General features: G+C 41.1%; 1 protein-coding gene across 2 annotated transcripts in view; it reads left to right on the plus strand.

Moving 5' to 3' along the window:
• The window catches only part of LOC126470268 (regucalcin-like), a 70,231-nt gene that overhangs the window by 46,714 nt on the left and 498 nt on the right, over positions 1-23,019 (plus strand). For both annotated transcript variants that reach the window (XM_050098007.1, XM_050098006.1), the window contains exon 6: positions 22,882-23,019. This exon is cut by the window's right edge and continues 498 nt beyond it. In XM_050098007.1, coding sequence (XP_049953964.1) covers positions 22,882-23,019 — 138 coding nt within the window. The remainder of the gene's footprint in view (positions 1-22,881) is intronic.

Genomic DNA, 23,019 nt, shown 5'->3' on the forward strand with positions numbered 1-23,019 from the left:
CATAATGATACAAATATAAACAACAGAGAAATTAATTTCTAATATTAGATGTACGAAATAAGCATTCACAGCTACACATCACTAAAATAAATAACTGGCAAATCGATTTGTGGTGCATGAGGTTTCACTTGTTTTGGAATTTATTTTATTTTCTGAAGTTCACGTTTACCAGAATTCTGCAGATAGCAGAATTAATTCGCTGCCTTGAGCAGTGCTGCAGAATACGATGGCAGCGAGTATCAAGCTGGTTCCCACGGAGGTACTGGGACGAGTGGACCCTATGGCGCAGTAGTGAATCGTGGGAATGGGGAGAAGTACGCAAGCCCTGAGATTCGTTCTGGCTTGGCAGTCAATACATAAGGGAACCACAAATGTTTAGAATGTCCTTTATTAAATATTAGTTATTACAGTCCACTTTCGACATGGCAGATACTAGGAGAAGCCTACGAGTCATCATATTGGCTGTGATCTTAAATATCCGAATGATCAGAATTTTTTGCATTGTGTTCAAAAGCATTTATCCAAAAAATGTATGTAACATGTGTAAAATGTAATGTTTCCCATCTAAAATATGTTAAAAGCTAACGTGCCCTTATGCTATATGACTAATTTATTAGAAATGTGTAGTTGCTAAAGATGAGATTTACTTTAACTTCAACTCCACAAAACCTCAAAAAGCAAAACCAAATCATGTGCAGCTTCATGCTCCTGCTGCTTGCCATCATCAAACGGTGTCAGCTCGTTACATGTTCATAGTTTGATTATTCTACTACACTTGGTGTAAGACACAACAGATCCTCAAATTAATTATTTTCTACATTTAAACTTTTCTGTGATGCTTGCTTTTTCCAAACCAAAAAATAAGTCACTAACATAAAAAATGCAATATTGATGTCAAGGGTCAAAATCTCGTTTTTCAAACACACACACACACACACACACACACACACACACACACATCAAATTAGTGTCTAAAACACGACTTTGAACTCTCAAATTAAGAGCCCAATACCATTTCCATGCCTCAATACCACCCTATGCTGGTAATTGTTATAAGACACAATGGACCATCAAACTAAATATTTCCACATCTGAATTGTTCTATGATGCTTTTGAAGTGTTGCGCTGGTATCTCGGTTGTTGGCACTCCAATCTGAGGATATGTTGTTGATAGTTCATAGCACAAAATAACATTATCTACCGTTTTTACAAGTTTTTCAGTAATGTTTCACCTCACCATGAGACTTTTTCAGGGGGACGAAGGTTCTATATTAGAAGAATATAATCTACGTCATTAACAGCCGAATACTGATTTTTATTTGCATTTGAATTAGACCTGATAGAAGTCATTTACAAACAGAACGTCCGAGGAATGCTGCAATATTAACTGTCCAGAAAACAAATGCCAAGGCTCTCTAAAACGTTTACACATTGTATTTTCTATGACCAACTGCTAAATATCACCAAAATTTAATCAAAATACACGATGTAAAACCACACACACAATTTAGCCAAAAGACAAATGAACTGGCCAAACGCTACTTTAGGAAGGAAGCAGTTATTCTGATGAGATTTTTATTGTGAATCAGCATTTAATCTGCGTATTCCCATAATGAACTAAATGACGCTTGGATGGTGTAATATAGAATACTGAACAGTGTATGGTGATTGTCATATCCTAATCGTAATTGGTACTATCATAGGGACAATGACGCTCAGTTTACACGGTGGGGGCAGTTATAGTTAGTTTACAGTATGACTACAATTACCCCAGATAAGTGTATCTACACATCTTAGTACAGCCTCCCATACGTCACTCAGCAAGATCCACATACTTCCAAATAGATTTAAGTAATTTGGAGTGTTTCTGACTAGTTCTGATAAAGTCACATTTTCAAGATACAGCAAAATTGTTGGTGACTGCCATTCCCCCAGAGACTGTAAGGGACGGGGGGGTGGGGGGGGGGGGCGGCAATTCACAATGCACTGTTTTCCGTGGACCAACACATGTAGCTTCTTCGCACCACTAAATAGTACTAGCTACTTAACAGGATCGCTTTCTTGCAACCCAGTTCATTGGACAAGCACATCGAAATTCCTTGTTCTCAGCTACTCACTCTGTATAACACTCACTGTTCCCAAGAAAGTGAAACATCAATGGGACCAGCCACACAGTCCATGGCTGCAGCGTCCCAGACCGCTCGGCTAATCACGCGCGGCGATGTTTTCGTTCATCAACGTGCAACACACTTCTCACTTCGGTTGTAAAGCTGTTGGAAACTGTCAGCAAATGCTTCTTGGGGAATCGCTTAAGGCACTTGCGAGCTTTCAAATAATAAATGAAATGAGGTGTTGTGGCCCTCAACTACGTACCCTCAGACTCAGAGTTGAAATACTAAAAGTTTTGGCTGGTTTCGTTGTCTAGGGGCTGGGATACCTCGTTGCCGCATTACAGGCCAAATACTACTGAGTCTACAGAATACAAGATGAATATACACATGAATCGAATGGTCTAAGGTTTCTGTCACTCGGCAATTGCGAATTTTGAATGAATAGACATTTATAAATGAAAGATTGCAGTTAAATAAATTCTGCAGGTACTATTTTAACGACTTTAAATGATGAGTATGATAGCAGAAGTACATTTAAGAATGCCCTTTATTATTGTAAAACACTTATTGGTGTCGATGGTCCAGCAATTAAATAAAATATAAGTTGAATAACAGGGAAACAATAGATTCCTACTTCACGTAATTAGTTGTGAGCAACATAGATCGCTAGATATTCACTTCTAAACGCATCCTATGTCTTCACTGCAGAAGCCAAGGAAATCTCACAAGTGCACAAGTCGGCACTACGAAATATTTCTAACTCTCGCGGTCATGCGCAAACTGAATAACACTCCAAGTCATTCCCGCCAAAGTGCGTCCGTCGCGCCGTACTGTCCAGCACTCCCCGTGTCCTGTGCGACTGCCACTCATGCCGCACTGTTCAGAACTGCCTCGTGTCCTCTCCGGAAACGATGCTCCCCCCCAACCTCCATACGTCTCTCCAAGTGTCATTTTTGGAATGTTTGCTGTGATTGGCTAGAGCGCTTCTGCCCTGTCTCCAAGCCAACACACACTCACAAACATAATGAAACACATTCGAAATACTGGATTTACATTTAAATGACTTCAAACTAAATAAATATTCGTACGGCAGGACCATAAACACGCTCCAACACACACTATTAAATACACAAACAAATTAAGTAAACATATATCAAAGGAATAGAACAGAAGTAAGCCAGTAGCCTAATGTCTCTGTGTTTTCTAAACACAGTAAATAATTGACCAGTTTCTTCATGAATGGTATATATCGGATATAAGCAAAGACATGGATGAATAGATATATTTATAAGCATGCTGCTACCGTTTTCTCGTGTCACTGTGGAGTACTTATGGCCTGACGCGATTAATAGTAATTGGCCACTTTGACCTCCAATAACTCATGTACTATTTAAGTTACATGCCTGTAATTTGTACCAATTTAGGTTTACACTAATAGCTTTCTAAAGACATGTCGATCGACAAAATCGGATGTACCGTTTAGATTTTGGAAATTCGTTGCTGGGTGTTACTTGTATAAATTATCATCAGATACTAAACTTTAGCGACTGCTACGGTCGCAGGTTCGAATCCTGCCTCGGGCATTGAAGTGTGTGATGTCCTTAGGTTAGTTAGGTTTAAGTAGTTCTAAGTTCTAGAGGACTGATGACCACAGATGTTAAGTCCCATAGTGCTCAGAGCCATTTCAACCATTTTGAACTAAACTTTAAACTAATAAATATATTGAAAATCTGATTACACCATCAGAATCGTCCTGCAAATAATAGTAATGTACACTCTTTGACATAAAACTCGACCGGCGGCCGGCCGCTTCAGAGGCTAAGTTCGCGCCGATCGCGACATGGGACAATAAAACTGGCCAACTCGCTAATTCTCTAAGTCCGGTTATCTCCACAATCTGGCAACACTGCAGACTGCTGCACTTCCTGGAGGAAAACTTGTCCCATGATAGAGAAACACGAGGCTGATTACGCCTGTGGTCTAGCGGTAGCGTGTGTTGTTTCTGTTCGTAATGTCAGTGGATCGAGAGCAGCTGGCATAAAATATTTTTATAGCCTCTTCTGTCTGAATGCTGAAGACGTGAATGTAATGGTAGCGCAGATTCAATCTATTTCGCTTTCTGACACACCGATATCAAAATTTTATCCAGTAACGATTTTGCGGCAGATTTCCTGCAGACTGTCCTCCTCTGGACGCCGTATGCGGCAAAGCTCCGGGATCCATTTGCTGGCAACCGGCAGCGGCCGTGGCGACAGCAGCGGCGCTGCACTCCCCCGTTCTTTATCGAAAGCGCCTGCTCCCGCTCATCGCTTTTGATGATTTAAAACGCTTTATTATTAAATGTTGCTCCACAGAAAATTTCTACGATTTCCATTCACGCTCAAAAGCAACGGAGACAGACGCCCTGATTAGTAGGCGGGTATTATATTACATTAATCGGCAAGAGCTGAGTATGGCCCGAAATTAATTTTATAGACTGGGACGAAATTAAACCACCTCGCTACATTCGATGAATTCATAAATGCTTCATACCTCGTTTCTTTTCCTTTCAAACTCAATTATTTGTGCAACTTTTGGTCAATGTTCGGATGTTTTCGTCAAGCCGGGGTGAGCGTCTGTGGTGTAAAGTGTATTACAGTTCTTGTTTCATTCCTTATGGTAACTCTATGCGATAAGCTGTGTGAATACCTTGCAATGCATGCTCTGTAGCAGTACAGGAACACTGCACATTTGGAGTTCCATGTATGGGTTCATGAAGTATTTAATGTTGATCGGAAGTGATAGTTAAGGTCATCAGATTTAGACCAGAAAAATTTGTCGTTTTGGAGGTTTCAGAGAACGGAAAGGAATTGCTAACGCCGGTGTTAGAAAACGTCTACAGTTAAACGCTATTGCCAAGATTTAGAAGAGGGGAACTATATTAATCAACATGTGCACCTCATAAACAACCTTCTGACATGTTAGATCTATATGACGAACAAAACTCAAATTTATATCGTTGACAGTCGCTTTGAATCTTTTCAGGATCTATTTTACAGTGAAGCACCTTGGCATTTGCAAAGCAGACATCCACGATATTAACTTAATTTACTAAGTCGAATCGGACGAAGATTGATGTTTAAAGGCATTCTTCAGATTTCGTATAAAGAATTTTTACTAGCCGTTTGCAACTCCATTAATTAAAATGGAAAATAAAAGGTTGTAGTCAGCGGCTTCCACCGAGATTGGAACTGCTATGTCATATAGTATGACCACCGCAACGCACAAGGGAACCTCTTTTTTTTTAATTTTGCTTTTTTTCTTTTACTTTTTTTGACGATTACCCCTTTTTTTCTCTCTTATTTTAAAGCCCCTTAGGAAAATGGCAATAAAAAAAGAAACTAAGTGCCACCGCCACTTTTCATCCTATAACAAAAAAAAAAAAATATCTGGTGCACTTCAGGCGTTGGCTCCTGACTAAACCTACCCCAAGAGCTGCCTATATACCAGGGGAAATATGGGAATTCAAGGTTAGGGCTATCATTACAAACAAAACAAAATCTTCCTTTTTCTGAATTTTATTTTTATTTTGATTTTTGTTTTGTTAATTTTTGTTGTGTAATTGATCAGACGCCTTCTGCGCCCCGCTGGTAATATGTTGAGTCACGTCTTCTCGAAATTGGTGTGTTCCGTTCAGTAGTTCAGAAATGTTCATTGGTTCAAACTGGAAACCTTCCTCACTCTTGGCTTAACACATTCCAGCTGCGAGGCGGGTCGTGGAAAGCACTCCCAAGGAAGTTCGAGAAAAATGGTCTGTATTTTGGGTGGCGGACAACGACATAATGACGGTCGTTGAGGTATGTCCAAAAATCGAGTACAGAGTCTACAGTTTGTCCAACTAGGTAGTGAATGGCATGTCCGCGAATCCAATTCACAGCATTGGTCTTTGTCCGAGGAAAATAGTCACGTCCCGGAACTAATAATGAAAGGGGAGTATTCCGATTCAGAATGTCCCGCGTTAGAAAAGCCACAATATGACGAATAACCTCTGAGCTAACGTCACACTGGCGACCACAGACGGACTATAGTCACTGCGATGTTGCCTGAGCCTCAAAACGCAACCTTAAAACACACAAACAGGTGTTACTTATGTGAAGAACGCCGTTCTTGGAGTCCAGAAATTAATTATACTTTCTAAGTGTCTCATCTTACAGTGGATTCTATCGTACCAGTCTTCGATGTGGAAAACGAATGTCAAGTGAATTTAGCGAGGTAACGCCGGCCTACACCCGGAAGTAAATGCACTATCAGAGTGTTGACAAATACTTGCTACGACGCTGCCATTTCTCGGTTGTCTTACGAGGCAGCTCTTCAGCGAAATGCTTGCCGTGATTCTCCGATACGGTCCTTCAGAGTGGAGACGCGCGCGCACGTTTGGTTTTTATGCGGCGTTCTCCCCTGATGGTTTCTGACGTCGCCTTGTGGGCTATGTCTACATTTGAGACATTCAATTATCATTAATCCAGAATGATACAAGTTTCAGCTTCCGGCGTGGAAGAAGGCTGTTGACGCCGACATTATATCATTTCAACGTAGGGAAAGCAAAACGGGTCATTCAATGTTTCTCATTCAACATAAAGCATGTGAGATATTTTTCCGTAACGTTCATAATCATCTAAAAATACAAACGAAGTAAAAATACATCTGAAGCTTATTCGAATTGAATATAATGTAAGATACCAAACGCTTTGCACTTCGATGTCGAATTTGTCCACGTGCAATCTTTTGCAGCATACAAAAAGAATGTCATGATTACCACGAGAATGAAGAAATATGTTGGTACGGATGGAAGCAAGGAGAGACGCAGTCAACAAATATTCGATTCCTCATGGCATTCATTTCATTTGAGACGTAAGCAGAGTTAAAGCGGGATATTACTTTCGTTAACACGAAAGATATGCCGCACATATTGATAACGAGGAAGTCTGCGTCTTCATACGTTTCCTCCTTGAAATCTGTATGCTCTCTTATATACTAAGTAGCCTGATCATTGTTTCAGTAATGTTACCCTCTTGTTTGACCCCGTAACGATGAACAGATTCCAAATGCATGTCTCTGCATGAAAGTAGCTGTTCGAACCCTTCCTGGGTTGCTTTTTGTGTTTTATTGCTTGGAATTCCTGAAGCAGACCACTGTGCCTTCTCCCCTTGTGGGTTAGGTCTCAAAACTAAACCGCTTTTTATCCAATGGCATAATTTATTCAGACAGCATCAGCACAAGACTGTCAAACAAAGCCTTCCATTTACAGTTGCAACACTCTAACCAGCACTGACCGAAGTGTAATCCACGGTCATGGTCCGAAATTAGCAGCTGTCTGCTACTGTGGCAAAGTCCGTACTACACTTTCGATTCCGCAGCACCATTTTATCTGGTAACACTGTGTAGTTGCAGAGTTGTGCCAGCATGTCTGTCCTCACACTGTCAACTTTATGTATCTCACTTCTCCTGCAGCGTTGATCACGAGGAGCAGAAGTAAATGAGTGTATTCTGCATGACGTAACATTCAGTATTCCCTTCTTTCATAGCCACTCTTCATGTGCATCGATACCAAATAGGAATGTGAAAACTCTTGCGAGTGAGAGAATGACAATAACAATCGTGACAAGAACAATCAAATAATGAACGATGTTTATTCCAACGCAGAACGAGAATGGCTATAAATATAAAAATCTATATCTATATCTATATCTATTGATCTTTGAGTTGGCACAATGCAAATATATTCTTAGCATTTAGTTACTGAATTTAGTTCGGGATGTTTGCAGAGAAAAGGAAAAGTCGGTACTTCTCGCTAGTGTAATATAATGTGAACCAGAAACTACCCTTTCCTTAGAACACGACTCAAGCAGGTCCCCAAGTAGGTACCAAGGCACTGCTGCATTCTGTTCCCTGACATTGCTCTGATGACGGATAATGCAGATAGTTCCGATTATGAAATACAAAACGTATTGCAGGTTAGTTCCTAGGATAGTAACATTAAATTTGCGTTGTAGACGGCACATGAACGTGACGACTATCCATATTACTCATCAATATAAAAAGACAATACTTTGTGAATTTAGCAGGATTACTCAACATGAATTCTGAAATTGGTTGACTGACCGCACAGGTGCTAAACGTCGTCAAGAGTATACGATGTCCTAATCGCATTAGGAATATGAAGATCGTCTTCGACAGCTCGCAACTTTCACATTGCTATCTCCACCCTACTCCAGACAGCCCTCGGTGGAGTTGCACTAAGTTGCCGATGCAATGTAAGGCCTTCAAACCGACAACAGACCACATATTGAAAAATACAAGCGAGTTCTCTTGCAGCGTAAGCTTATTGTAACTAATCTAAAAATTATTGGACAGGAACATTGTCCTATTCAAAAAAAGCTGTCCAGCAGGTCCTCTAATCGCTCCTTGGTACAGTCGTTTGACTATTGAAAATGGTTCCAACAAGTCACCACTAGAAAACACTGCTCTGTACCGCAATAACTCAAGATGTAAAGTAATACCACGATACTACAAATATCAGGGAACACCTTATCACAGATAAGATTGTCCTTAAGGCTTGTAAGCTCACATTTATTACAATAAATGACATACCTGAAATGTTACCACTCTCATTATTACGTCAGATTGGTAATGCACGTAGTAAGTTCGTCGTATTCATGATTTCCTCTTCAAAGTAATATACCGTACTTATTATTTAACACAAAATGACATTAAAAATTTAAGTTATTCACGATCAGCTAGTTGAGAATATGTATGAACTTCAAATGACACGACGAACCGTCTTGTTCCGCATATGGATTCAAACCCAGCTCATGCAGACTAAGCAAAGATTTCGTTACTGACGGAAACTAACAGTCATTCCTGATTAAGCATACAGAGAGTGATATACCTCGATTTTAGACAGTATCAGTTAGCAAATATCAACTTTAAATTGCATAACGCTCTCCCTACACATCTTCGAGATGCATCTGCTGCCTGCTGTTTATTATACCTGAACAGAACAAAATGTCACAGTAGTTAGCCGTTTTTCCACATGCGACTACTTTGGGTTAAGAAGTGAAGGGAAGTATGTTCAAAGTTCCATTAGATTGACAACTTCAGCAGACAGCAGAATTGCGTTTTAAAAAATGTAGCACTGAATGTATTCGAACTCGTGACATCTTATCTACGCTACTAGCTCACACGTAGCTACAACAGCTCCAGAGCTCGACAACTATTCCTCCAGAACTTTTTGATTCCACAGCACTGTGAGATTATTCATATGGTCAGGTCTTGACTTCTGAGAGAACAACAGTTACAACTTTTCTTTTTTTTTTTTTTTTACTGAACGACGTTTTCTACAAACAGATAGCGCAATAGAATAGCTCAAGTGGAAAGGAACACTTCCTATTTAAACTTCTGCATCCTACACTGTTGGCAGTTCTGTGTAGGTGGCAGTTACGTGATTTTATTTCGGTGATTACAAAATATAGAGTGGAATGTATGCACTGGGTAGCCGAGGCAGCTAGTTCATGGTGATTCGGTCAACCAAGTAAATGAATTTACTGAACATGGTGCAAATTACTACAGGACGCCTGTGTGTCAGAATTCTCATCCAGTGTGGCGCAACGGCGTTACGATAGAAAAATGAGAGAAGAGGATTTCGTGGTCTGTTGGACGGATGGTAGGTTGTTATACCTATGGTCTGGGTTGGATTCCCATTTCTGTCAATGATTTTAGATAGGGAGAGACAGAGTCCATTCTCTCCTGGCTACACCAAGTGAAGAAGGTGTAATGGCAGTGTGGTCTGAAAATTCACATTAAAGATGATTTTCCTTCTCTACCAAGTAGACGGCAGGTTGAACCACAATAAAGTCTGGAGTGGCGACATGTAGAAACTCTATCACCAGTAACCTTTCTTATACTAGTTATTTATTTCAAGTGACGAAACAAACGCTATATATGGTCACAGGACACTTATTCCATCTTTTATCTGAGCTTCTGTATGTCGATAAGATTGGTTCTGAACTGGGAATGCAACTCAGACCGCCCTTAACGCGGAATTTGATCCCTTCGTGACAATACAGCTCGGCTACAATTTGTTGTTTGTTCAAAACTGCAGATTCCTCAACATCTCCACATATTACGCGTGAATGGGATCGAATCCTGGCCCGGCACTAAAGATTTAATTATGTATTATCAAGCTCTAGCATGAGAACACCTATCTGCTGGTGGATAAGAATTTTGATTTTTAATGTATTTTCATTCGTTGTCAATACTAACGATATCTGATGTTTTTAACTCCCAGTGAGACACAAAACTATTTGCGAGATGACTGTAAGTTCAAGATGTTATTCTGAGCAGCTGGTGGAGAAAAATTCGGTAGCTGACGTCTCTTTGTGTGTAGTCAACAACGATGTATGTGGGGCTCTATTCCCAGTGAGTGCTGAACTCTTCGTCATTTTATTTCTAGTTCAAACATGCTCACATATCACTGCTGGCGAAACAAACCCATATTTAACGTTCGTTTTCTCTAGAATATAACAGCGATAGGTGCCGGGTAGGAGTCCTGGGAAGGAAAAAATTAATGTTTCGTCTCGTCATTTCAGTTAAAACATCTAGCTCCTGCCGCGAAAATCCGATATGTCACATTTGACTGTGCTTCGATAGCAATCCGATTAGGTAGATTTCCCCACCATGTTATAGTTCTGGTTGGAGATTTTAATTTGCCGGATATAGACTGGGAGACTCAGACGTTCATAACGGGTGGCAGGGACAAAGAATCCAGTGAAATTTTTTTTAAGTGCTTTATCTGAAAACTACCTTGAGCAGTTAAACAGAGAACCGACTCGTGGCGATAACATATTTGACCTTCTGGTGACAAACAGACCCGAACTATTTGAAAAAGTTAACGCAGAACAGGGAATCTGCGATCATAAAGCGGTTACGGCATCGATGATTTCAGCCGTAAATAGGAATATTAAAAAGGGTAGGAGGATTTTTCTGTTTAGAAGAAGTGACAAAAAGCAGATTTCAGAGTACATGGTGGCTCAACACAAAAGTTTTGTCTCAAGTACAGATAGTGTTGAGGATCAGTGGACAAAGTTCAAAACCGTCGTACATAATGCGTTAGATGAGTATGTGCCAAGCAAGATCGTAAGAGATGGAAAAGAGCCACCGTGGTACAACAACCGAGTTAGAAAACGGCTGCGGAAGCAAAGGGAACTTCACAGCAAACATAAACATAGCCAAAGCCTTGCAAACAAACAAAAATTGGTCTTATGTCAAAGCGGTAGGTAGGTCAAAACAAAATGTCCAGACACTCTGTGACCAAAATGGTACTGAAACAGAGGATGACAGACTAAAGGCCGAAATACTAAATGTCTTTTTCCAAAGTTGTTTCACAGAGGAAGATTGCACTGTAGTTCCTTCTCTAGATTGTCGCAAAGATGACAAAATGGTAGATATCGAAATAGACGACAGAGAGATAGAGAAACAATTAAAATCGCTCAAAAGAGGAAAGGTCTCTGGACCTGATGGGATACCAGTTCAATTTTACACAGAGTACGCGAAGGAACTTGCCCCCCTTCTTGCAGCGGTGTACCGTAGGTCTCTAGAAGAGCGTAGCGTTCCAAAGGATTGGAAAAGGGCACAGGTCATCCCCGTTTTCAAGAACGGACGTCGAGCAGATGTGCAGAACTATAGACCTATATCTCTAACGTCGATCAGTTGAAGAATTTTGGAACACGTATTGTGTTCGAGTATAATGACTTTTCTGGAGACAAGAAATCTACTCTGTAGGAATCAGCATGGGTTTCGAAAAAGACGGTCATGTGAAACCCAGCTCGCGCTATTCGTCCACGAGACTCAGAGGGCCATAGACACGGGTTCACAGGTATATGCCGTGTATCTTGACTTCCGCAAGGCGTTCGATACAGTTCCCCACAGTCATTTAATGAACAAAGTAAGAGCATATGGACTATCAGACCAATTGTGTGATTGGATTGAGGAGTTCCTAGATAACAGGACGCAGCATGTCATTCTCAATGGAGAGAAGTCTTCCGAAGTAAGAGTGATTTCAGGTGTGCCGCAGGGGAGTGTCATAGGACCGTTGCTATTCACAATATACATAAATGACCTTGTGGATGACATCGGAAGTTCACTGAGGCTTTTTGCGGATGATGCTGTGGTGTATCGAGAGGTTGTAACAATGGAAAATTGTACTGAAATGCAGGAGGATCTGCAGCGAATTGACGCATGGTGCAGGGAATGGCAATTGAATCTCAATGTAGACAAGTGTAATGTGCTGCGAATACACAGAAAGATAGATCCTTTATCATTTAGCTACAAAATAGCAGGTCAGCAACTAGAAGCAGTTAATACCATAAATTATCTGGGAGTACGCATTAGGAGTGATTTAAAATGGAATGATCATATAATGTTGATCGTCGGTAAAGCAGATGCCAGACTGAGATTCATTGGAAGAATCCTAAGGAAATGCAATCCGAAAACAAAGGAAGTAGGTTACAGTACGCTTGTTCGCCCACTGCTTGAATACTGCTCAGCAGTGTGGGATCCGTACCAGATAGGGTTGATAGAAGATATAGAGAAGATCCAACGGAGAGCAGCGCGCTTCGTTACAGGATCATTTAGTAATCGCGAAAGCGTTACGGAGATGATAGATAAACTCCTGTGGAAGACTCTGCAGGAGAGACGCTCAGTAGCTCGGTACGGGCTCTTGTCAAAGTTTCGAGAACATACCTTCACCGAAGAGTCAAGCAGTATATTGCTCCCTCCTACGTATATCTCGCGAAGAGACCATGAGGATAAAATCAGAGAGATTAGAGCCCACACAGAGGCATACCGACAATCCTTCTTTCCACGAACAATACGAGACTGGAATAGAAGGGAGAACCGATAGAGGTACTCAAGGTACCCTCCGCCACACACTGTCAGGTGGCTTTCGGAGTATGGATGTAGATGTAGATGTAGATGTAGGCTCTGGGTTCGAATCCGTGTCCAACGGATAGTTAACATCTCTCGTAGTTCGTTAACAGGGACAATAGATGATGGGTAGGAATTCGCGTCTGTTAAACATGTTTGCGTTATGCAATTTAAAGTTGATATTTGCTAACTGATACTGTCTAAAATCGAGGTATATCACTCTCTGTATGCTTAATCAGGAATGACTGTTAGTTTCCGTCAGTAACGAAATCTTTGCTTAGTCTGCATGAGCTGGGTTTGAATCCATATGCGGAACAAGACGGTTCGTCGTGTCATTTGAAGTTCATACATATTCTCAACTAGCTGATCGTGAATAACTTAAATTTTTAATGTCATTTTGTGTTAAATAATAAGTACGGTATATTACTTTGAAGAGGAAATCATGAATACGACGAACTTACTACGTGCATTACCAATCTGACGTAATAATGAGAGTGGTAACATTTCAGGTATGTCATTTATTGTAATAAATGTGAGCTTACAAGCCTTAAGGACAATCTTATCTGTGATAAGGTGTTCCCTGATATTTGTAGTATCGTGGTATTACTTTACATCTTGAGTTATTGCGGTACAGAGCAGTGTTTTCTAGTGGTGACTTGTTGGAACCATTTTCAATAGTCAAACGACTGTACCAAGGAGCGATTAGAGGACCTGCTGGACAGCTTTTTTTGAATAGGACAATGTTCCTGTCCAATAATTTTTAGATTAGTTACAATAAGCTTACGCTGCAAGAGAACTCGCTTGTATTTTTCAATATGTGGTCTGTTGTCGGTTTGAAGGCCTTACATTGCATCGGCAACTTAGTGCAACTCCACCGAGGGCTGTCTGGAGTAGGGTGGAGATAGCAATGTGAAAGTTGCGAGCTGTCGAAGACGATCTTCATATTCCTAATGCGATTAGGACATCGTATACTCTTGACGACGTTTAGCACCTGTGCGGTCAGTCAACCAATTTCAGAATTCATGTTGAGTAATCCTGCTAAATTCACAAAGTATTGTCTTTTTATATTGATGAGTAATATGGATAGTCGTCACGTTCATGTGCCGTCTACAACGCAAATTTAATGTTACTATCCTAGGAACTAACCTGCAATACGTTTTGTATTTCATAATCGGAACTATCTGCATTATCCGTCATCAGAGCAATGTCAGGGAACAGAATGCAGCAGTGCCTTGGTACCTACTTGGGGACCTGCTTGAGTCGTGTTCTAAGGAAAGGGTAGTTTCTGGTTCACATTATATTACACTAGCGAGAAGTACCGACTTTTCCTTTTCTCTGCAAACATCCCGAACTAAATTCAGTAACTAAATGCTAAGAATATATTTGCATTGTGCCAACTCAAAGATCAATAGATATAGATATAGATATAGATTTTTATATTTAAAGCCATTCTCGTTCTGCGTTGGAATAAACATCGTTCATTATTTGATTGTTCTTGTCACGATTGTTATTGTCATTCTCTCACTCGCAAGAGTTTTCACATTCCTATTTGGTATCGATGCACATGAAGAGTGGCTATGAAAGAAGGGAATACTGAATGTTACGTCATGCAGAATACACTCATTTACTTCTGCTCCTCGTGATCAACGCTGCAGGAGAAGTGAGATACATAAAGTTGACAGTGTGAGGACAGACATGCTGGCACAACTCTGCAACTACACAGTGTTACCAGATAAAATGGTGCTGCGGAATCGAAAGTGTAGTACGGACTTTGCCACAGTAGCAGACAGCTGCTAATTTCGGACCATGACCGTGGATTACACTTCGGTCAGTGCTGGTTAGAGTGTTGCAACTGTAAATGGAAGGCTTTGTTTGACAGTCTTGTGCTGATGCTGTCTGAATAAATTATGCCATTGGATAAAAAGCGGTTTAGTTTTGAGACCTAACCCACAAGGGGAGAAGGCACAGTGGTCTGCTTCAGGAATTCCAAGCAATAAAACACAAAAAGCAACCCAGGAAGGGTTCGAACAGCTACTTTCATGCAGAGACATGCATTTGGAATCTGTTCATCGTTACGGGGTCAAACAAGAGGGTAACATTACTGAAACAATGATCAGGCTACTTAGTATATAAGAGAGCATACAGATTTCAAGGAGGAAACGTATGAAGACGCAGACTTCCTCGTTATCAATATGTGCGGCATATCTTTCGTGTTAACGAAAGTAATATCCCGCTTTAACTCTGCTTACGTCTCAAATGAAATGAATGCCATGAGGAATCGAATATTTGTTGACTGCGTCTCTCCTTGCTTCCATCCGTACCAACATATTTCTTCATTCTCGTGGTAATCATGACATTCTTTTTGTATGCTGCAAAAGATTGCACGTGGACAAATTCGACATCGAAGTGCAAAGCGTTTGGTATCTTACATTATATTCAATTCGAATAAGCTTCAGATGTATTTTTACTTCGTTTGTATTTTTAGATGATTATGAACGTTACGGAAAAATATCTCACATGCTTTATGTTGAATGAGAAACATTGAATGACCCGTTTTGCTTTCCCTACGTTGAAATGATATAATGTCGGCGTCAACAGCCTTCTTCCACGCCGGAAGCTGAAACTTGTATCATTCTGGATTAATGATAATTGAATGTCTCAAATGTAGACATAGCCCACAAGGCGACGTCAGAAACCATCAGGGGAGAACGCCGCATAAAAACCAAACGTGCGCGCGCGTCTCCACTCTGAAGGACCGTATCGGAGAATCACGGCAAGCATTTCGCTGAAGAGCTGCCTCGTAAGACAACCGAGAAATGGCAGCGTCGTAGCAAGTATTTGTCAACACTCTGATAGTGCATTTACTTCCGGGTGTAGGCCGGCGTTACCTCGCTAAATTCACTTGACATTCGTTTTCCACATCGAAGACTGGTACGATAGAATCCACTGTAAGATGAGACACTTAGAAAGTATAATTAATTTCTGGACTCCAAGAACGGCGTTCTTCACATAAGTAACACCTGTTTGTGTGTTTTAAGGTTGCGTTTTGAGGCTCAGGCAACATCGCAGTGACTATAGTCCGTCTGTGGTCGCCAGTGTGACGTTAGCTCAGAGGTTATTCGTCATATTGTGGCTTTTCTAACGCGGGACATTCTGAATCGGAATACTCCCCTTTCATTATTAGTTCCGGGACGTGACTATTTTCCTCGGACAAAGACCAATGCTGTGAATTGGATTCGCGGACATGCCATTCACTACCTAGTTGGACAAACTGTAGACTCTGTACTCGATTTTTGGACATACCTCAACGACCGTCATTATGTCGTTGTCCGCCACCCAAAATACAGACCATTTTTCTCGAACTTCCTTGGGAGTGCTTTCCACGACCCGCCTCGCAGCTGGAATGTGTTAAGCCAAGAGTGAAGAAGGTTTCCAGTTTGAACCAATGAACATTTCTGAACTACTGAACGGAACACACCAATTTCGAGAAGACGTGACTCAACATATTACCAGCGGGGCGCAGAAGGCGTCTGATCAATTACACAACAAAAATTAACAAAACAAAAATCAAAATAAAAATAAAATTCAGAAAAAGGAAGATTTTGTTTTGTTTGTAATGATAGCCCTAACCTTGAATTCCCATATTTCCCCTGGTATATAGGCAGCTCTTGGGGTAGGTTTAGTCAGGAGCCAACGCCTGAAGTGCACCAGATTTTTTTTTTTTTTTTGTTATAGGATGAAAAGTGGCGGTGGCACTTAGTTTCTTTTTTTATTGCCATTTTCCTAAGGGGCTTTAAAATAAGAGAGAAAAAAAGGGGTAATCGTCAAAGAAAGTAAAAGAAAAAAAGCAAAATTAAAAAAAAAGAGGTTCCCTTGTGCGTTGCGGTGGTCATACTATATGACATAGCAGTTCCAATCTCGGTGGAAGCCGCTGACTACAACCTTTTATTTTCCATTTTAATTAATGGAGTTGCAAACGGCTAGTAAAAATTCTTTATACGAAATCTGAAGAATGCCTTTAAACATCAATCTTCGTCCGATTCGACTTAGTAAATTAAGTTAATATCGTGGATGTCTGCTTTGCAAATGCCAAGGTGCTTCACTGTAAAATAGATCCTGAAAAGATTCAAAGCGACTGTCAACGATATAAATTTGAGTTTTGTTCGTCATATAGATCTAACATGTCAGAAGGTTGTTTATGAGGTGCACATGTTGATTAATATAGTTCCCCTCTTCTAAATCTTGGCAATAGCATTTAACTGTAGACGTTTTCTAACACCGGCGTTAGCAATTCCTTTCCGTTCTCTGAAACCTCCAAAACGACAAATTTTTCTGGTCTAAATCTGATGACCTTAACTATCACTTCCGATCAACATTAAATACTTCATGAACCCATACATGGAACTCCAAATGTGCAGTGTTCCTGTACTGCTACAGAGCATGCATTGCAAGGTATTCACACAGCTTATCGCATAGAGTTACCATAAGGAATGAAACAAGAACTGTAATACACTTTACACCACAGACGCTCACCCCGGCTTGACGAAAACATCCGAACATTGACCAAAAGTTGCACAAATAATTGAGTTTGAAAGGAAAAGAAACGAGGTATGAAGCATTTATGAATTCATCGAATGTAGCGAGGTGGTTTAATTTCGTCCCAGTCTATAAAATTAATTTCGGGCCATACTCAGCTCTTGCCGATTAATGTAATATAATACCCGCCTACTAATCAGGGCGTCTGTCTCCGTTGCTTTTGAGCGTGAATGGAAATCGTAGAAATTTTCTGTGGAGCAACATTTAATAATAAAGCGTTTTAAATCATCAAAAGCGATGAGCGGGAGCAGGCGCTTTCGATAAAGAACGGGGGAGTGCAGCGCCGCTGCTGTCGCCACGGCCGCTGCCGGTAGCCAGCAAATGGATCCCGGAGCTTTGCCGCATACGGCGTCCAGAGGAGGACAGTCTGCAGGAAATCTGCCGCAAAATCGTTACTGGATAAAATTTTGATATCGGTGTGTCAGAAAGCGAAATAGATTGAATCTGCGCTACCATTACATTCACGTCTTCAGCATTCAGACAGAAGAGGCTATAAAAATATTTTATGCCAGCTGCTCTCGATCCACTGACATTACGAACAGAAACAACACACGCTACCACTAGACCACAGGCGTAATCAGCCTTGTGTTTCTCTATCATGGGACAAGTTTTCCTCCAGGAAGTGCAGCAGTCTGCAGTGTTGCCAGATTGTGGAGATAACCGGACTTAGAGAATTAGCGAGTTGGCCAGTTTTATTGTCCCATGTCGCGATCGGCGCGGACTTAGCCTCTGAAGCGGCCGGCCGCCGGTCGAGTTTTATGTCAAAGAGTGTACATGTTTCTTTCTGAGGTATCATGATTCATGTGGCTACTATTAATTTCTATACGAACTGTGAAATGTCTGCCGGTAAGGTTTCACAAAGTCTGCCATCTTTGGCACTCCCGGGATGTCTCCTTCATCAACACAGCGTCACCAAGGAATTCCCAGCCACATGGTCAGCCTGGACCCCGGCTAACGTTCGGCACCACACGGCCTGCCTGCCACGCGGCCGGCGCGGCTATGCTGACTCCGAACTTAGAATGTTTTCAGGGCGCCACAACTCGCCCATTACCTCACACACCGTAGTCGTACATTGCAGGATATCTGCAGTGACAGCGAATGTTCGTACTTAGAATGTCTTTACATATCTTTGGTTCCTTCGCTCTCATTCTTAAAGACAGCTGCTTATCATCTGCAAGAATCTGTCACCCCCATTTGATGATGTGTAGAATTGTGTGTGATGACTCAAACGTGACTCATTCTCAACACCGTCTTTTGCGCCACTAAAATGTTTAAGCCACAGGTTACAAAAGCACAACTTTACTATATCCACCATCTCGCAATCTTATAAATTTTTTAACTGACAGATTTTTTAAATAGCCTGTCATCCTGAATTTTTTAATTTTGCGTCAGTGCCATAGTGATAACATCATGCATTGAAGGTTATTTATGACACCATTATTTCTGGGATGTATCCAGTCACACTAATGTTTGAACTTTTCAAGGATATTTAATTGCAAAGTGTGCTGGAAGCCTCATAGATATACTACTTGATCTGTGTGAATTATGCTAACACCTGTTGTAATGGTAAGTCACAAATAGAGAAAATGTGATAATCAGCCTTCCGTGGGTATCATATTGAAGTATCGCCAAAGAAAGACTTATAGAAAAGCGAACAGTGTTAACAGTATTGTCACATGCTGTATCTTCTCTGCCAAGATGTTGCTTTCTGGTCTTCAGCAGATCGCTAGATGCATCATGTCATATCATCTGTTGTTTTTAGGTCATGGTCGAATCTATTAATCCATTTCGTCAGATTCTGGCCATCGTCTCTCAAAAACACTGCCAATGGCTGATTTTACTCTAACACACTAACACTTTTTATCCACCGGTATTTTGAGAATTTAGACTGCAAGCCGAATGTGTTATCTGTATTCTGGTTCATGCCTGTGAATGTGAGGGCATATGTGTGTCATTGTCTAAGCCACAACGAAGGCTTGTTCCTGGTTTTCGTTCAAGTCAGTATGTTTTGTACAAATAAACGAAAGTGTAATCTATCATTTTCACATACCTGTATCTGATGCACCAAATCCTGTCTAATATGATTTCGTAAGCTGCAGGCAAGTACTAATTTTTATAGTAAATAAATAATTAATACAAATTAGTTTCTGTATCTAAATAACGTGATAGTTCATTAACCCTTAATTAGCTTCCAGAATAGTGGTAAAAATTGATAACTGCATAAAATTAACTTCCCCATTAACTTTCGCATAAGCAAAGAATTTACTTATGGGCAAAAAAACGATTTCTATCGTGAAGCAAATAACATCGTTGTTATGCACCACACACTATTGAGCCTGAACATAAACGAATGCAACATACAGCGCATAAATAGGCGATGAATTCGACTGTTGTAAAATTATATGATTGGCGACTGGTCACTGGAACAGTAACTACTGTACAATAGTAATTACAGTACAATTCACAGTGACATTTATTGCGAAAATGTTTTGGATGTGTAGTTCATTCACGAAAGAAAGGGCTTGCAGAACACTTGTTCCGCCATTTATTGAATAGTGATCGTCAGTCTAGGGACATTTACCGAGTTGAATTAATAAAAGAGATAGACGAGACCCAAAGAAAAGTGATGTTTTCGTCATGATCAATGGTTTAGCTGATGCGATAGTGTTAACGGAGGCGCTCAACGAACTGCAGTGACAGACGCTGCAAGAGAGATTTTGTGCATCACGATGAGCTTTACTATTTATTTATTTATTTACTTATTCATTCACGGATCATCTTACAATGATGCAGGATTTGACATCATAATACAATGGAAATAAATAGCTCAAAAATATATAAGTGTCTATTTATGAGGACAGGACAGATGGTTGGCCGTAGCCTTGATGAAGGCACTATCCAGACATTTGCCTGAAATGATGATGATTTAGGAAAAACACGGAAAACATAAATCAGAATTGCCGGACAGAGCAATCTCCATCCATCCTCAGTATCTGAACAACCACACCGCCTCATTCGATTGGTCCCTATTGTAAAATGCCCTTTGATATATCCACAGTTTGCTCCAGATAAATTATAAATCAAACATAGTCCCGCTCTTTGTCACTGCACACATCAAGGACACCCAATGATGACTCGTGAACCATGAACATGCTGCTATGCCCCTTGCACTAATTCCAGTCTGTTCCGGAAACTGACTCCAGGAGCGAGTGAATATGTGCGGGGAAGAGCAGGGCAATATATTACGTACTCCCACATACCTGTATACTCGGCGAATCGCCTAAACTTTGCATCGTAAATATTGTGGAAATGGAAAGTACTACTGATGTGTGGTTTTCACACAAATGATTGATAGCGGCTCGTATTGCTAGCCAACAAACAGATTACAATAACATTTATAAAGTGTATTTTTGTGCAGATATACATTTTAAATGAAACAATGACTATTAATATTAGCAAACAAAACGTAGGCTGAATCAGAATGTCAGAGGTGTTTGTTACAGGATTTTAGTGCGAGTTGTTTACAAGATATGGTATATTGGAAAGTTCCCACACCAGAACTTGTACAATACCTGTGGTAGCACACACTAAAGAACAACACAAGTGCATACAGTAGTTACGTGGATTGTGACTAGTAACGAGACAATTGACCATCAAAGGTTGTGTTCAAAATGACTACTGATAGCGGGAACACTCGCTTCCAGTTGGTATGGAACGACTGCTGCACACGTGCTACCATTTCAGTGGAGATGTACGAGCGGTATATAGTTTATATGTCCTTGCAGACAGCGTCTTTCAGCTTTACTCACAGAGAAAAGCCTACAGGCATCAAATCCGGAGAACGGGCTGGCCAAAGCACAGGTTCTCTGCGGCCAACCCAACGATTTGGAAACAATTCGTGAAGACATGATATAGTACTTTGTGCACTATGGGCTGTTGGTATCACAGGTTCCTCCTAGTCTGCAGAGGAACGTCTTCTAGCATCCGTGGAAAATGGTCTGTTAGGAGGCTGCATCCACTCACGACGCACTGCTCTGACTGTTGCCACACGCTAACTGACTATCAAGTCGCAATGCACTCAAGGAACACACAAGCACACTGTAACCTAACATTACAACATAGTACCCAGCAACGACGCAGTTTGAATGGCACAAATAAGTGTCGGTGTGGAAACTGTGTTGGTGTGGAAACTTATCAAAATACAGTATCTCGTGAACGAATCGCACTAAAATCCCGCAACAAACACCACTGACATTCTAATTTATGTTACTTTTAGTTTGTTGGTGTCAGTAGACGTTGTTACATTTAATAAGTGCAAGTTTGCACAAAAAATACACTTTCTAGCCGCGTGGGAAGCTGTGCGGTCCGGGGCGCCTTGCCACAGTTCGCGCGGCTCCCCCTGTCGGAGGGTCGAGTCCATCCTCGGGCATGGGTGTGTGTATTGTCCTCAGCGTAAATTAATTTTATTTAGATTAAGTAGTGTGTAAGCCTAGGGACCGATGACCTCTGCAGTTTGGTCCCACAGGACCCTACCACCTAGACTTTCGAAGTATTATTATAACCTGTTTATTGGCTAACAATACGAGCCCCTGACTACCATTCCATTCCATGAAAACCGCACATCAATAGCATTTTGCATTTTCGCAATATCTGCGGTGCAAGTTGTAGGTGATTCATCCTGTATGTCACGAAATGACCACAGAATCGAGAAAACGGAACTAAGATTAAAGTTTATCGACAATCATTCTTCCCATGCACCGTTCGCAGATGCAACAGAGAAGGTAGAAGTAGGTAGTGGTATGACTCCAGATACCTTGGCCGGCCGGTGAGACAGTGCGGTTTTCGGCGCTTCAGTCTGGAACCGCGTGACCGCTACGGTCATAGGTTCGAATCCTGCCTCGGGCATGGATGTGTGTGATGTCCTTAGATTAGTTAGGTTTAAGTAGTTCTAAGTTCTAGGGGACTGATGACCTCAGATGTTAAGTCCCATAGTGCTCAGAGCCATTTGAACCATTTGAACCAGATTCCTTAAGCTGGCTTGTAGAGTGTTGAGGCAGATGTAGATGTAGTATTGGTGCCCCGCATGCGGCACTAATAAATTTCCAAGAAACATAAATGACGTACAACGTGGATGCTAATTAACTGTACAGTAGACTACATCTTCAGTGTTGGCTAATGTTATTGAGACTCGGGTGGTTCTGCGCCGTTTCAGGTTATTCAGGTGAACCCGTCGACTGGGAAGCTGCTGAAGAGGGTTGAGATGCCAGCTCCGAAGATAACTTCGGTGGCGTTCGGCGGAGAGAAGCTGGACGAGCTGTTTGTGACGTCAGCGCGGGACGAGCTGACCGAC

This window comes from Schistocerca serialis, chromosome 3, assembly GCF_023864345.2.
Source record: "Schistocerca serialis cubense isolate TAMUIC-IGC-003099 chromosome 3, iqSchSeri2.2, whole genome shotgun sequence".
Taxonomy (NCBI): Eukaryota; Metazoa; Arthropoda; class Insecta; order Orthoptera; family Acrididae; genus Schistocerca; species Schistocerca serialis.